The sequence below is a fragment of the Podarcis bocagei genome, assembly GCF_964188305.1.
Source record: "Podarcis bocagei genome assembly, chromosome: 3".
Lineage (NCBI taxonomy): Eukaryota > Metazoa > Chordata > Lepidosauria > Squamata > Lacertidae > Podarcis > Podarcis bocagei.
The window spans coordinates 82,633,202-82,651,154 of record NC_138127.1 but is presented as its reverse complement, the minus strand read 5'-3'; the positions used below and the strand labels follow the sequence as shown (position 1 = coordinate 82,651,154).

At 41.2% G+C, this 17,953-nt stretch overlaps 1 protein-coding gene across 5 annotated transcripts in view; it reads right to left on the bottom strand.

The window, feature by feature from the left end:
- Window positions 1-17,953, bottom strand: part of USH2A (usherin) — a 457,494-nt gene that overhangs the window by 138,055 nt on the left and 301,486 nt on the right. For all 5 annotated transcript variants that reach the window (XM_081185934.1, XM_081185935.1, XM_081185936.1 and 2 more), the window contains exons 43-47: window positions 12,980-13,102; window positions 10,305-10,468; window positions 6,157-6,366; window positions 4,633-4,835; window positions 893-1,005 (exon numbers count right to left, since the gene is read on the bottom strand). In XM_081185934.1, the coding sequence (XP_081042060.1) occupies window positions 893-1,005; window positions 4,633-4,835; window positions 6,157-6,366; window positions 10,305-10,468; window positions 12,980-13,102 (813 nt within the window). The remainder of the gene's footprint in view (window positions 1-892; window positions 1,006-4,632; window positions 4,836-6,156; window positions 6,367-10,304; window positions 10,469-12,979; window positions 13,103-17,953) is intronic.

Sequence of the window (17,953 nt, the reverse complement as noted above, 5' to 3'; positions counted from 1 at the left end):
ACAACCTCTCTTCTGGCCACGCTGGCACTCCTGGATCTTTTTAGGAAAAGAATGACGGCATTTGTCAGTATTCAGCTGTTTTTCCAAGTCTGGCAACCATTTCCTTTTTGTGGGAATTCTCCATAAGAAATAGATGGAAAAGAGAATACAAGATCAAATATACCTAGATCTTTGTTCAGGCATTGTAGCCTCCCATTCAATGATGGGAGGGTGTGGAAATGCACTGCCCCTCCATCACATCCCTGTTGCCCACCCCCTTCCCCTCAGGAAGAGGAAGGACTTCAGCAGCGAGCCTGATCTACGCACCGGACCATAAATATACACGGAGGGAGCTACAGGTTCAATCTCTTCTGAATGAAAGATCTCAGGTTACAGAGCTGGGAAATAACTCTTACTTGTTGATAGAGTGTTCTTTACATGTACACGCTGCATGTAAAGCACATAGCTTGTTTTTCTTAAATTAATTACAGGCATGGGGCATGGTTGTGCTTGTTGCTGGGATCCTAGTGTGTGTGGCTCCCTAGCTGTAACCCTCACCAAAATATTGCCATTATCTTCACTGTCCCGTCCCCATCCCCCGCCACCCAACGTGGCTATTCAGCTTAGTAAAAAATAAATAAAAGTGGCCATTAATGTCAATGGAAACTTCTATACTAAGCCTCACTTGATCCAGAGATCCACAAAGAGAGACTTCCAGACAGTTAGGAAATGCTAGCATAGATAGACCAATGTAGAAGGCATCTTCATAAGTTAATTGCACTATTTCTTCTTATCTTTGACACTATGAGCAAACAACAATCGTTTTACAGGCTGAAAAGCACAAAATCATTTTCTGTTTCTTTTATCTCCACAGGTTCTTTTGGTTTTAAGACAAACAAAGACACTTCAATACCGTGGACCGAGGACGTGAATCCGTGGTGCCGATAGCTCTTTTGGCTCATCTTCCACCGTTGTAATTTGTGTTTCGTTACTTCTCACACAAGCGTACACTGTACAGACTTCAACCTAGAATAGTTAGCAAGAAAGAAAACTATAGTTTTAACTATTCAGTAACTGAAGTTAGAGCATGACTGCAAATCAAGTAAAACTGAGTTCAATGTGATGGTGGGGACTTAGGAACTTTTGGGAAGGACCCTACCATATTTTTGCGCTTGCGTAAGGACTGGGGCTAGGGCAAGGGTACTTCCCCCCACATGCACCATTCCCAAATCTGCTCCAGAGGGGGAAGTCACACTGGGAAAGTGAAAGTTATTCCGCTCATGCTAAGCACTACTTGGCACCACTGGTCCATCTAGCTGAGCCTTTCTCAACCTGTGGGTCCCCAGATGTAGTTGAACTACAACTCCCATCACCCCTAGCTAGCAAGGCCAGAGCTCAGGGATGATGGGAGTTGTAGTCCCAAAACAGCTGGAGACCCGCAGATTGAGAACTGCTGATCTAGCTCAAAATTGTCCACATTGGCTAGCATGGTTAAACAGAGAACATTCTCAGCCCTATCTGGAGATGCTGGGAATTGAACCTGGGCTCTTCTGCAAGCAAAAGGTAAAGATAAAGGGACCCTTGACCATTAGGTCCAGTCATGACCGACTCTGGGCTTGCGGCGCTCATCTCACTTTATTGGCTGAGGGAGCCGGCGTAAAGCTTCCGGGTCATGTGGCCAGCATGACTAAGCCGCTTCTGGCAAATCAGAGCAGCACACGGAAATGCCGTTTACCTTTCCACCGCACTTTCCGACGTACTTTTAAACTGCTAGGTTGGCAGGAGCAGGGACCGAGCAACGGGAGCTCACCCCGTCGTGGGGATTCGAACCACCGACCTTCCGATCGGCAAGTCCTAGGCTCTGTGGTTTAACCCACAGCTCCACCAGTGTCCCTTCTGCAAGCAAAGGTGTGCTCTATCACTGAGTTATGGCTCTTCCATTTTGAATGAGGACTGCAGGTAAATACCATTACTCCATAGTGCCAAATCTTATAAACTTGCCTTAGCGACTCTAGGTGTTTGCATTCAATGCACTCCTAAGAGAACAGCTTCCACCTTCTCAAAGGGATCGTCCCTCCCCACACTGTTGTTCTGAAGGTTCCTTCAACCTTCCAAAGCATATTTGGGTTTGAAACAGGGCATGTGCAGGGGCTACGGACTCTTACAATGGCCACAGAACTCTTACTGAACATTTGTGGTCACGGGCATCACTCAAGCTAACTCGGTCTGGGATTACTTAGTATCCATATGGCGGACCACCTAAGAAACCTAAGTTTGTCACCTTGAGGTAATGAGACAAGCGATGACACAGACAAGAGTTAGTCATTCAGAGCACATGGCACAACTCTGCACCTGTTACACTGATCTGGTTCTCATGCACACTTAGTCAAATCCTGGCTAAGAACAAGGGCGCAAAGGTTTGTTCTAGGTTTACTACCTGTGGTATGTTTGTAGCAAGACAAACTATAAGCCTGGGTTCAGCTATATTGCTAAGGTAAAGCATGTAGTGTGACAGCAGCAGCAGGACTGAGGGAGGAGTGCAGCAGCTGTGATTTTCACTCCATACATTTGCATGCTCTTTCATTCATGCTTAGCCATGGTTGGGCTTAGTGTCACATGGCCCAGTAACTGCCTATTTGTTTACAGGCTCAATTTTAGAGGCTGGTGTTCATCTACAATCCCTAAATAGTTTGGGGCCAGGATATCTAAAGAACCATCTGAACCCATGTGAACCTGCCTGAGCCTTAAGATAAACATCTGAAGCCCAGCACTCTGGCCTGTCAGTGAGTATTTTATATACCTGAAGAAGCATCTCCAACCCCCTCATTCAGCCCAGACACTGAGGTCCAGTTCCCAGGGCCTTCTGGCAGTCCCCTCCCTGTGAGAAGTGAGGTTACAGGGAACCAGGTAGAGGACCTTCTCAGTAGTGGTGCCCACCCTGTAGAATGCCCTCCCATCAGACTCCAAAGAGATAATCAGTTACATAACTTTCTGAAGACTTCTGAAGGCAGCCCTTTATCAGGATGTTTTTAATTTATAATGTCTCACTGTGGGTTTTTATATTATGTTGCAAGCCACCCAGAGTGGCTGGAGCAACCCAGTCGGAAAGGTGGGGTAGAAGTATATTGCTCTTGTTGTGGGATCCCCTCTGATCCTTACCATATCACCTTTCTGAATCTACCAGCTTTTTATTTTTTAAATAGGAATGGTTTGCTTTCACAGCAATGTATTAATGTTTGATGAACCCTGAAGATGAGAGACAAAATATGACTCCCTCAGTTCTTAAGAGTACTTTAAATAGCTCCAAAGAAAGACTAATAATGTCACCTTTGCATTGGCAACTCAATACATGAAAAGTACCAATCGACAGATGTCAACACATGATGACAAAGGACAAGGCAGGCACAAATGTAGATATTTTTTAGGAAGCTAAGTATTTGCGTAGGGACAGAGTATGAAAGGCAAAAAGGTTTTTTTAAAAAAAAAATCCGCAATTACAACTTTGGATTTTCTCTTATAAGTCATTGCCACAAGTGCTGGCAATAATACTCAGATAGGATAACGAAGAGCAACTGATTAATATCGTCTTTGGTAAATTAATATGAAGGTCCCCGAAGTGTGAAAGTGCTTGGAATTTGTGTTACTGTTGAAGAAAGACAAATGTGTGTCCATGCAGAAACTGGAAAGTCATATGTGTATTAATGGAGGTGGGGGCCTGCTGTTGCAGAGGGGTTGGAACATAGAAATCTGTTATGGTGTGCCTCTGGGTGACGTTTATTTATGGCACGCTGCAACGGGATGCAAATTTTAGGACAAAGTATACATGATTACTGTTACGACCTGCCCATACATAATTCAGACCAAGCCAAGTCTGAATGTGACAAACAAAACAGGAAAGTTGCAATTAAAGCAAAACAAACTGTTCAAGAAATAAATGCAGTTCAATTACAGGGGAAATAGTTGTAAGCTCTTGTCTTGAACATAATTCAAAAAACCTGAAAATTACATATAGATTTTGAGGTAACCCAAGGATAAGGAGACAAGAGGAGGAAAAAGAAGGAAAAGAAAGGTTTTAAAAATTAATGATATTTTTAGAAGACTAGGATTTCATGGCTGAGATCAGCCTGTTCCACAAAGAGAAGAGAGGAGGGGAAGGAATGATAAAAGGCTAACGAATGCAATATCATTATTTCTCTAGGTTGATGTATTATGCATGCCTGATGTTTCTAAAACAATTACAATTTTGTTTTAATGAGTAGGAGTAGGATTGTTGCCTCTTTATAATATATATTGTAAGTTTAGTATTATGGGATCAGAGGAGATGTAGTTTTGATGTTCTTGAGATAGAGGAAAATACGAATATGTTACACAGATGCAAAAATAAAATGTATGCTCAGAAAAAAATTCCTTGTGAGCCCATTGATTTAAAAATATGAAACCATTTATATGTGTGTCTATATAGAACTCCCATCAGATAAATATATATATACACATACTACAATAAATGCTTATGTGGTTATTAGATTTGCATGTTTTTATATATATTCAGAATTGTTCCTCGAAATACCAATGAAAAGCAGAACAATCTCCCACCCCAATTATGTAAAATCAGCTACAGCATACGTATAGATAAAAAAAAAAAGTTGTTCAAACCTGTATATCATAAACAGTGAATGGAGACAAATCTCCTAAAAGCAGAGACCCGGGTGCCTTCATTCCAGTCTTGTATCGCTTATTATTTACATAGATAGAATACTCTGTGACAACACCATTTGGGTTTGAAGGCGATGTCCAGATGACACGTACAGCTGTACTGTTGATGATGACAACCTCTGGAGGGAACATGCCCTCCGGCTCTAGAAATAAAGGAAGAAGCTGAATAAACTCCAGCTGTCTCTGTAAAATCATGTGTTTAACCAAATGCAGATTAGAATTTGGGTTTAGCAGAGGGTCTGCTGCTTATCTGCTTGCCTCTGATGAAGTTATCACTGTCTGTATTCCTCTCTAAATTGGCTTATTATAATCTCAGTTAGAAACAGTGGGAGATGGTGGTAAAGCGCTTTATACCACCAGCATCGCCTTCATCTTTAGCAGAATGCGACCAGTGGGATACAATGATAAATTATTCACTTATCTGTGTGGCCCCATCCACAATTATTTGGTTTGGCTTCATTCTTCACACATGCCCAAACAGCAATCTTGTTCCTAAAGCAGCAACTTTAAATGCACTCTGTGGCGAAAAGTGACATATCAATAGCTTTTAGCAGCCTTGTAACTTGGGCAATGAGAAGCAACGTGCAATACTGTTATTATGTAAATGGTTTTGAATGCTGATTACCAAGGATAATGATGAAGCCTCACTCCTCCTCTTCAAAATCTTCCTTAGCGTTAAATTACACAAATTATTTAAGCATGTCAGAAATAGCTATGCAAAAAGACCTATTTTCATCTCGTAGGTCCATCTTAACCAGTTGAAAAATTGCACTCGCAAGGAGTTCTATTTTATAAACAAAAGGGGGCTGACCTTTGGCATTGCAAAGGAAATGCAATCCCCACTTAAAGTGCTTTGCTAATGACCTGGAACACTTGCTTCTGAGGTAATGATATTATAATGTTTATAATGAGACTTTATAAAGCCAAAAAGATTAGAAAGGCCATTCCAAACACATTTCAGATTCACAAGTTGCTTTCTTCCCTCCCTCCCTCCCGCTTGCTAACTGACTTGGAAATGACTCATAGGGAAATTCTCCCAGAGAGTGGGGTTTACACCTTCCATTTTTGGTGACTCAGGAATGGCCTGAGAGTTGACTGTCATGTCAAAAGCACACTGCTTCGCAGAGCAAATCTTTTTAAAAACCATTAATTGTTTTTTAAATCTCTCCGTTTATTGACATGAACTCAGCTCCAAACGGAGCACACGGATAGTAGTGAACAGGGCAGGATGAGAACAAAGTGGGTTAATATCCGCTATTAGAGCTTTGTGCTGCTGTCTCAGTGGGACCTTTTATTGATCGGCCACTTGATGACAACCAGCACTTAAGCATTTTAGCGTTTTAGTCCTTTTCCCTCTTATACCGGAAATTTCATAATGGAAGGATGACTGATCTCAACCCTAACAAAAATCAATCCATTTCATTCTCAGATTTTAAGCCAGGCTGCATCCAGTACTAAACCTACCTCCGTCTGATGTACTCACATGCACCACCTCACTTGTGATGCTGTGCACCCCATTGAAGACTTGAAGCGAAATCCAATACTCTGTGTTAGGTTGTAGTTCTCCAATGACAGCTAGGTTTTCACTGGCGGGGATCTTCCTGGTGTTGTCATGGCCAGAGGTGTTCCAGGAGAGGACATAATATTCAATATTTCCTTGAACATCTTGCAAGGCTATAGAATTAATTATTATTTTTTTTAAAAAAATATCCCAATAATATTGGAAAAAAAGAAACTGGAAATGAAAGGACAAGTAATAATATTCTTTCACGTTCTGGTACAGTATTAGGTTTACCGGTAACACTGGTTATATATGCAATAGACTTGCTGCAAAGGCTTGTACTCATGAAACTGTGGACTTTGAGCCTAGCGACTAGGCACCAAGGTATAGTTAATCTTGTCAGTGCCAAATATATTAGAAGCATGGGGAGTAAACCAACAATTCCATGATGAATGTAATTTGGATTCCTAAGCCCCTCTTGGGAACTGCCTTGAATGCTGGGTGGGAAGACCATGCTTTGGGGACATTCATCCACCACTCCTTGCACATATTGATTCCAGGTCAGCAGCGAATGCACATGCCTGTCTATTTCACTAATTACATCCGGGCAAAGTTCCAAATTATTGATTCATAAAAAACCACACCCTAAAGGACTCTTCAGCTGTTGCCAAACATAGAGAGAAATAAGCATCATGGAAGCAGAAATTTCATTCATAGCCTTCAGTATGAAGAACTGCCTCTATCATGGACTAAGCAAGATTTGGCTGTTTGGCCCCCACTCCATCACCCCAGGAGGTCCTCAGTGGAAGCTGCTGCCTGACAACACCAGTATGAGGGCAGAATGCTGTCTGAATAAACCTGGCATCATATGGCTACCAAGTTATTATTATTTTTTCTGATACCACATTTGAATGTGATTATATTCTTTTGTGAGTCACTTTGAGGGCCTTCTGGAGGCTATAAAGTGTGGTACAAGTATCAAACAAACAAACAAACAAACAAGCAAACAAATGTAGTCTGGGGCCATACACCATGTTCTCACATGCATCATTGAATTGTAAGATGCATCCTCAAACATTACACATCCAGTATTGTTGAGAATTACATTCTTTGCATTATGGCATTGAAACCTACATGGTTGACTATACTCAAAGGACAAATCATGCCATAAAACATGGGTAGGCAAACTAAGGCCCGGGGGCCGGATCCGGCCCAATCGCCTTCTAAATCCAGCCTGCAGATGGTCCGGGAATCAGCGTGTTTTTACATGAGTAGAATGTGTCCTTTTATTTAAAATGCATCTCTGGGTATTTGTGGGGCCTGCCTGGTGTTTTTACATTAGTAGAATGTGTGCTTTTATTTAAAATGCATATCTGAGTTATTTGTGGGGCATATGAATTTGTTCATCCCCCCCAAAAAAATATAGTCTGGCCCCCCACAAGGTCTGAGGGACAGTGGACTGGCCCCCTGCTGAAAAAGTTTGCTGACCCCTGCCATAAAATAATATTTTGGACACTTTCTGTTCTAGTTAACATGTGATTATTGTACTGAAAACAATGAAATTTAGGAGCGCTTATCTTAGTATGCCCTAAATCCTTAACTTCAAACAACCTCAGCATCTGAGGAAAATGATAGCATCATTGTTACTGAGATGATGATGATTGAATCTATATCTCACCCTTCTTCCTAAAGGAAGAAGCAAACATGTGCATGCAAACACGCTTTTTCAAATGAAAAATCAGTCAGGGACAAATGTTTGTAATACAAATAAAGGTCACATTACTCAAACCACTTAATCCAAGAGGTACCAAATTTAGCTGCTCCAAAGTCAAACTTTTAATTATGACACCATAAAGGACTGACTCTAATCCTATTTGGATTTCAATCACATTTGGGGATATCAGTGCATAGATAGGAGAAGTGGGAATCACACACATATGGGCCCCATCTTCCCATTCACCAAATGTGTGAACAGAACCCAAGTACCTGCAATGTATACATATGTAGGCTCTTTGCATGAAATTAGATCACTGAAAAATGCAGGCTCCCTGGTTGTATGGGGAGAGGAAAAGTTGTACCTGCGTAGATTTGTTCAGAATTTGAGCGAATGCATGGAGAGACCGTGCACTGATATACCATCTAAACAGAGCTTTTGTTTCCAACTTCTTTTATTTCTATAGTGCAATTTTAACAGGAGCTATGTACCACCAACTTCTGTTTTTCACTCAAGATCCCACCAGAAACAAAGACATAAAAGAAAGCTATTTTCAAGTGATCTAGTTATTGGAGGGAAAGGCATAGGCCTGTGACAAAATGAAAACATTTGGAAGAAGGTAGATTGCTAGTTTGCCTAGTGTAATGCATTCCAGCAATGAAAGAATAAATGAGGGTTTGCTCTAATGACCCTCACTTGATGTTTAACCTTTGCATTCATAAACAGATATCTAGGAAATTTCTGCAGTAAGAATGAAAATGAAGCCAGATTGCATTACCTCTATCTGGAAGGTCAGAGGTTCAGATTACTAAAGTAATGAAACTTCAGCAGCCTGCTTCAGATCTATTAGGTTTGTCAGTTTTTATAAGCATGCTTACTTCAGGCATCCAATTATAAAATAAGGAGCCTATATTTGCTGAGAGTCACTAGCAAGTGCTTACAGACAGATTTGCATGTACATATTGAAGAATTAGCCCACTGCTTTGATGGACAGGTAATCTGGATTAAATGGATATGTTCCTTTTAAGATGACACAGCACAAATGTGTACTTTTGCATGCACAGAAAATCCATAACTCTCCTGGATGTGAAGAAGAGTTTGAACCAAAATACTGGCTTCAGCAAGTCATTGTGCCAATCTCCCAAGAGCTCTGAATCTATGTCTTATTTTGCTCTGATTTTATTATAATTGACCACAACATACAAATTGTACAAACCAAAGATTTGTACATACATGGAGAGCAGGGGCAGGCACAGCAGGCATGATCTTGCCTCTCTTCTATACATTGATTATACATATATGGAATTTCAAGGTTGAAAAGGGGGCTGGTTTCTTCCCAGGTTTTGTTTCCATCATTTCGAAGGCATTTAGCTCTTAAACAAGATGCCAATGATCGTTCAGCTCACCTGAGCAATGTAAATCATGAAAATGGATGACTTGGAGCTAGCTCATATACGGATGACCTACGCTTGATGAGTGCAACTTCACTTAATGCTGGGGTGGCTAACCTTTTTTGGCCTGAGGGTTGCATTTGTTATTGGTCAACCCTTTCAAGGGTCACATCCAGGGGTGGACACGCACAAAGCATAAGAGAGTGTGAGCAGCAAAGCAGGAACTGCTCAACCCAAATTCACTCTCTTGCTTGCACATCACACACATGCAGGGGATGCACACATACAGACTACACTTTCACCAAACATATGGTACACCTACAGACCACAAACCTGCTTGGTAAACACACACACACACACACACACACACACACACACACACACACACTTCACCTCCCCATCATTTCATTCCCACTACAGCACTGTAGTGGGGAAGGAGGGAAGGGGGTTAATGAGAGGGTTTTTTTAGCTCTCCATCAATCTGTTCAGAGAGGGGGGAAGGTTGTAGAATCCCAGGCCCCTCCCCCAGCAAATTGGAATAGGAGAAGTTCAATGTTATCTACGATGCACCTCTCAGCTGCTTAACTGTGGCACAGAATGAGTTTTGTAGCAAGTCAGAGCACTCTGGAATAGGAAGGAGCATGTCAATCTCTCCCAATGTTTCCCATCTAGGAAACAATGGTGGGGCAGAGGGATACTGATCCCGTAGCTGCAAATGACTTCACTGCCAGTAAACTGAATGTGGGGAAGGTGGGTCATAAGAAACAGCTTGGCAGGCCAGACCTGGTCCTGTTAACCACCCTGGCCTATTAACTTGCATGTGTGAATATACCAACACAGATCTGACACCACAGATCAAACTTTCACATCCTTTTGATTGCAAAACGTTCCCTCAAAGTTCACATATTCTGCTGTCTGTCCTTAAGTGCAGAGAAATCAAGCAATCCGCATACATGTGGGGAACAGCCCAGTCCTGACTGGGAGTCAAAATAACAAGGGCACTTACTTGGGGTGGACCACTTCACTTCTATAGCAGTATGGTTAAGAGGTTGTGCAGTGACGTTACTTCCCTTCTTTGGAAAACCCGCCAATGTTGTAGCGACCACTTCTTCACTTGATGTGTATCCAACCTCATTGTGCACTATGGTCTTATATTCATATGTTGTGTACCTAAAGGATTAATACCATTAAAAGAAATAGAAAAATATATATCCTTTGAAGAGTTGAGGCATGCTAAACATGTATTATTGTTCTACTAACCATGAAAAAGGAAGGCTCTTTTCTCTTTTCTTTTAAAAAGGTGCTTCTTTATATGAGATCCGGACAAAGAATTACAGGTTTGCTTGAAATACTAGGCCAATACTAGCAGAGTAACAACAAACAAAGTAAGATACCATATAGGATTGTTATTGTTTTCCAAAGTAGTGAGGGATTACAGCTCAATTCAAGATGCAATTACAGCAATGGCAAGCTGCCAGCACTTAGATATAAAGTTGATTCAATGGTGCTTTTTCCTCTTTGGGAAAACCCACTGATCTGAAGCTCTGCATCCCACCCTAACAGTATTTGCCTTATGCTTCATCAGCTGATCCCAGCCAAATATAAAAACTCAACGTTTCAAATAATACAACTGTGTAGGTTCAAGCAATGTATGCTATAACTGCCAATGAATGAATGAATGAATGAATGTGTGAGTGTGAAAGGATAGCCTCATCTAAACACTATATTTTTTAAATAAGTTATAACCAGAGAAAACCCTTTCTCCCCTTTAATCTCTTTCAAACAACAACCAGAGGTAAAGTGTCAGAGCTTAAACATATAAAAGCTGTACACATACAGGTCCCTGTTAGAAATTAGAACCCCACTCCTTCCCATCCATAAACTCGGTGGATGTGGAATTGTGCATGACAAATAACACCTTTGGGGCAGATAGCATCCTCAAGGTTACCTTTTGGTGGGAAAATGGCATTGTGGGGGGTGACCGAAAGCCTGCTCCAATAAGTCACAGTCCTAATCAGGATAATGTCCCCACACCCAGCCATCTGCAATTTTTGGAGAAAGAAAGTGTAGAGGTGGATGCATTCATTTTTCTTTTTTGGGGGGGGAGGGAGGGGGAAGAGTTGCACCTTTAACAAAAAGCATACTTAATCTAAGTTGTACTTTGACTCGTATTCTTTCAAACTTCACTTCATCCCTGTAGTGGCAGCCAGTCTACAGTACTCCCACCATTCCCAGACTATCAGTTAATCCTCCCCTTCCTCCCTATGCTCATTAACCTCCTCAAACTTACTCCAGAGTCATCTGTATTTCCTACAGGGAGATTTCCTTCTGGATACACAGACAAACGACAAAATGGCTGCAAATTTATCTTACAACACTGTTCTCAAACGTCCTGCTCATGGATAATCTTCTCTACATCTAGCTGTCTTTCAGAGATTCTTGTCCAGTAATCCTGATGCTGAAATGATATGTGATGTTAATGTTCCCTTTTTTTGCTTGCAACCTAAACTTGCCTCTAAGAGAACAATCTCCAATTGGAAACTAGCACAGAGGGCATTTTAATTTCTCCTTCCCTTCTGTGTTTCCACCTCCAATTCACTTCAATCCCAGCAGCATTTGGTCATATGTAGGGAAAGAAATGGATATCTGAATCTTTTCTTTACAATGCCAAAAGAAGACGGGGTGCTATATGGAGGTGGATAAAAGGCATGATAATAAGGGATGGTAAGCCCTGACATTGGGCTCCTATTGGAAAGTATGCCTTGACTGGCATAATATTAGCACATTGTTGAATTCCATCCTATGTTACTCCTCTCGCTGAATGTTATGGCAAAATTAGGTCACTCCCATAATTTATGCAATTAATTGCGTACATTGTCGTTAGTTATTCCATCTCAAAGGAGTATCATTTGCAGAGTAAAAGGAACAACAGTGTATACTACTGATCATATTCAGCAGACTGGTTTCTGTTCTGAACACAAGACTAATAAACAAACATAGGAAATTTCTGCTTCCATTTCATTTTTTGTTGGAATTATCCAACATCCCTAATGGCAGCCCCCTCTCCAGGCTGTTCCTTCTGAGCACTTCAACTGTTCCCGTCTACTGGATATCTGCTATTGGTGTCATAAAGCCTGTCCTGTAACCCTTGAGCTAGCCAGCTGCCCTCAGGTATGGTGGAGAACACTCTCCTGTCATCAGTGTTGAAGACTGAGCTACCGGTCCACTTAGAATAGAAGGGGCTACCATCTTGTCCTTCACCTCAGGCAGCAAATGCCTTAGGCTAGCCTTGTTTCCTAGGCAAACACATCACTAATTTACAGTGCAGATCCCTGCTGTGCAGATGCCCTGCATGCCAATGTGTAAGCCGGTGCTTGTATGATTTGACTTTAAAATTAAACATGTGTAAATGGCTTGCCTGCTACCCTGGTAGTTCAAATCTAGTTTTCCAGAGCCTGATGCTCTTTAAAACAGAACAAAAATTGCACGCAACATGCAGGAGTCACAAAACAGCAAAAACCCAGGTGTGTTAATAATGGCAAATGCCAAAGGAGATGACAGAAAATATTTCATTACATAATTAACATGTTCACAACACAGAGACACGAGCAACACTTTGAACTATTAAGCATAGTCTATACAAAATGCCAGCATTTGTTTTTATAGTTTTTGTAATCTCACCTGCTAAGACCCTTATCTTCATAAAACCACTGAGTTCCTGAGTAAATATTGTGCCAGAGATTTAAATCTTCAGGGGGATTTGATGCAAGTGGCTGCTGGATTTTACGTCTCAGGAGCTCATATCTAACACAAAAGACAAGCAGAACGCTGGGATTATCTCAACTAATGTTATTACACAAAAATCAGGTTGCTTTTAAAAGTCACACACTATTTTGTTTTTACAACTGTAAAGTTTTTTTTAAAAAAAAACACGTTTCAGGATTTGACATTTTTTGTAACTTACCTAATGAGTTTCAAAACGGATGATGATATGTTTCACAACACTTCTTTTATTAGGAAAAAAGAATCTGAGAGTATTTAATGATTTATAACATTAAACATTTGCATAACCTTTCAGGATAACTTGACTTAAATTTAGTACAGCACAGTTCACGTTAAGGAAGAAAAGCTCAATGGAATCTGTACAACTGAATTCACAGTTGAAGCTATATCCACAATGCAAATTTAAACTGGCTAGAATTGGTTTAATTACAATAGCTTTGAAAACTTTGTGACAAACAGGCTTGAAACCAATGACCTTTGGGGATGTGCCTCACTTGTTTCAGGAATTCTCTTGGCCCTATTGTAACCATCACTACCTTTATTTTTTATGTTCCAAGGTGAATACCAGTGAGTGTCAGTAGCCAAAAAGACAGCACCCACAGACTAGAGGCTCATACCCCGACCTGTAGGAAAATATTGGTGGGGGCAGAAATCTAAGAGCCCATCATCAGGACTGAGTGTGTTCAATAACCATTGTGTATGGTGTGAGATAGCAAAACAGGGGTTATAGGAATGGAGTATCTTGTAAAAACATACAGCATGCTGACTGACTGGAAGAGTAAATGGGAGAATGGAAGGTCTGACTTGTTCCTCCAGATTTCTGATTAAATTTAAGCAAATTTATAAAATAAATTCTAGGATTGTACCATGCACAGTTTGGTTTTACCAATGCATAAAGGGCCAATGATAAAACAACGCAACAAAAAGCAAGCTTGATTGTACACATGATCGCACCAAGATTTGTCTTGTGCAGTGTTTTACTAAGGCACACTTGCATCTTTGGAAAACATCACACAAAATGACGCAACTGTATCTCTACCTCTCCATCCTACCAGAATTGAAAGAGGCTGTACAGTGGTCAGCCAACGTCTAAAGGCAATAAACTGAGATGGATAAAATAGGGGGTCCTGTGAGTGAATAGTTCTCAAGAGAGCTGACATGTCCTGAAGGAGAAGGTTCAAAGTCTGGGGTAGTCACTGATGCCAAACTCTCACCTGAAGCATTGGTTGCTCTAGTGGCAAATAATGCCTATGCCCAGTAACAGCAGGTTCTTCAGCTATGACTGTTCCTGAACCAAGATAATCTGGCCACAATAATTCATGCTTTGATAACTTTCCATATAAATTACTACAATGCATTCTACATGGAGCTGCCCTTGAAGATGATCTAGAACAGGGGTGGCCAACTCCCAAGAGACCTCGATCTACTCACAGAGTTAAAAACTGGCAGTGATCTACTCCCTTTTGGGGGGGGGGTTCAGGTCAAAGATGTTCAGCTTTTTTAGGAAGGGGGTAAAATGTTGAGCTTTTTAAAGGGGAGCCACAGTTGTTCAGCATCCAGTGATCTACCAGTGATCATGCCTGATCTAGAAGATGCAGCTAGTACATAATGTAAAATGCTGAGAGGAGTTGTCACAGGAAGCACATCACTCTCATTTTAAGATACCAGGAACAATTCAAAGCGTTAGTACTAGTGTGCAAACCCCTAAATTATTTGGGACTCGAAGTACTTGAAGGAGTGCCATTCTGCATATCCCACAACCTACAATTTACAAGGCCCTTATTCCAGTCCGTTTGCTGCAGATGCCAGGGAGAGTGGGAATACACTCTGCTCTGAAATTCCCTCCCAGGGTAGACCCCCCCAGACCATGTTTAGGAGGCATCTGAATATGTCTTTATTTGCTCAGGTCTTCAGAAGGGGAGAGGTATTGTTAGTTTTATCAATGTAACTTTAATTACTCTGTGTGTGTGTGTGTGTGTGTGTGTGTGTGTGTGTATATATATATATATGCAGGTTTTGGTGTTTTCGGGTATCTTCCCGTGTAAGAGTTGGGGTGTCTAGGCGACGTTTCGACGAGGTCTCACTCGTCATCTTCAGGCTGGTGCTTTCGGCTTCTTGTTACTAGAACAGAGCAGGATCTCAGTGTTTGAGTTCCTATAAATACTGTTGAGGGGGTGTGGTGTATAGCCTCCAACGTTCTGGGCAGAGAGGAAGTTCCCAGGTTATTGTGCCTTTTCTTCTTTTGTTCATTAATTACTTGAGGGATATCTTGAGTGATTTCTTGAGTGATATTCTGAAGCAAAACCTACATCCCGATGACCTACTTGTGAGCTTCGATGTTGTATCTCTCTTCACACAAGTGCCCATTAATGAAGCCTTGACAGCCATTCAAAACAAATACAATCCCCCCGAATACATCCTGGACCTGACCAACCACTGCCTAACCAACACGTACTTCATCCACAATGGACAAAGATACAAACAGATAGAAGGAGCACCTATGGGATCACCCCTCTCACCGGTCATCGCAAATCTGTACATGGAACACTTTGAAACCAATGCTTTAGACAAGTCAGAACACAAACCCAAACTTTGGCTCAGATATGTTGACGACACCTTTGTAATTTGGCCACACGGGAAGGAAAAACTAGATAGCTTCCTCACACATCTCAACAGCCTACACCCCAAAATACAATTCACTATGGAAATAGAAGCCAACAACCAACTTCCCTTCCTTGACGTCCTAATCTACAAAAAACCTGATGGCTCCCTAGGACACACTATCTACCGGAAAAAAACACACACCAACCGCTACTTACATGCACAATCACACCACCACCCTGCACAAATAAACTCCGTAGCCAAGACTCTCATCTCCAGAACCAAACGCCTGGCTGACGAAGACCACTTGACAACTGAGTTACAGAATCTCTCAAATGTGTTAATCGCCAACGGATACCAGCAAAACAGGGTTACGAAGCTAATCCAAAAAGAAACACCCCCCAAAAACCAAGACACAGAAGAAAACAATGGCATGGCCCTCCTTCCTTATATCAAGGGCACCACAGATAAAATTAGCAAAATCCTCCATAAACACAATATCAAAACAGCCTTTTGCACCAACCAAAAAATAGCCAATATCCTCAGAAACCCAAAAGATAAAATCCAGTTAGAAAACCAAGGGGTCTATGAAATACCCTGCAAAGTCTGCCCAGCCACGTACATTGGACAAACAAACAGACGAATAAATGCACGTATCGCAGAACACAAGAATGCCGTCAAAAAAGAAGAAAAAACTTCCTCTCTTTACCAACACATGAAAGAAACAGGACACGAAATTAATTTTGCAGATTCCAAATTGCTCTTTAACATGGAACATCACCACAAGAGAATAATCATGGAAGCCATCGAGATAGAGAAACACCCTCACAACATGAACAAGCGTGACGACACGTCCCGCCTGCCAGACATCTGGAAATTAGCCCTCCCCACAAAAACCGACACCAGAACCAGAGGCACACAGAACGCCATCTCCAATCAACCACACCAGACCCAAACCCAGACCCTCTCCACAGATAAATTACAGACACCATCCAGTAGCCAAACCATAGTGGCACCTCCGGATGCTGCACCCCCCTGCAATCCCTACACAGATCTGGCTGGCACAGGGCACAAAACCACAGCTCGCCCCTATACACGAAGCCAAGCCAGAGCACAACTAAGTGCAGTACAGCCATCTTCTCAGAAAAACTCTTCACAAGGTCAAGAGGTCAAGACACGAAAGCTTTAGCAACTAATCCACACCTAATGACCCTCCTAAGTGGTACTCAGAATATCACTCAAGAAATCACTCAAGATATCCCTCAAGTAATTAATGAACAAAAGAAGAAAAGGCACAATAACCTGGGAACTTCCTCTCTGCCCAGAACGTTGGAGGCTATACACCACACCCCCTCAACAGTATTTATAGGAACTCAAACACTGAGATCCTGCTCTGTTCTAGTAACAAGAAGCCGAAAGCACCAGCCTGAAGATGACGAGTGAGACCTCGTCGAAACGTCGCCTAGACACCCCAACTCTTACACGGGAAGATACCCGAAAACACCAAAACCTGCATTCCTGTACCCGTGAAAATCTACGAAAGCATATATATATATATATATATATATATATATATATATATATATATATATATATATATATAAAATCTAATCTAATCTAATCTAATATAATATAATATAATATAATATAATTTTAGGTTGTTAATAGCTCTGGGCACCCTTCATGGAGGAAGGGAAGGGAAGAAATGTAACTAACTAATAAATAAATAAAATATGTACAATCTCAACACATCCAGTTTGTTTTTTGTGATGTTTCATTAAGGCCCACAGATACACACATGCATTGGTATTAAAACTCCACCCACAGATAATCTCGATGCAGCTATATGTATGATTACATTCAAATATTTGTTTGCTGTAATTAATCAATGCACACGTGAACACTGGCAATGTAGATTAAGGAACTGAAGGAACTTAAAACCACAGTAAACTGCATATACACAGCACTGTATAAAATTCAGAAATAAATACTAATAGACAATTGTTGCATTGGAGCACATTTAGATTAGGCTATTTAGGAATGACAATGAGATAAATAAGCTGTGGATTGTGCTCTTAATATAGCTTTGTTATAGTGATTCAGTTCATCACCGCCACCCTCAGTTTATTACAGTCAACAGACCAGTGTTTTGGTTGAAATCAACTATAGTAAAGGGACTCAAGCTCAAGTATTCAAATTTCAGCTCATTTGTGGATTGCAAGTTTCTTTCTCTTTGTATAAATTTCACCTCTATCCCAAGAGAGCCACCCG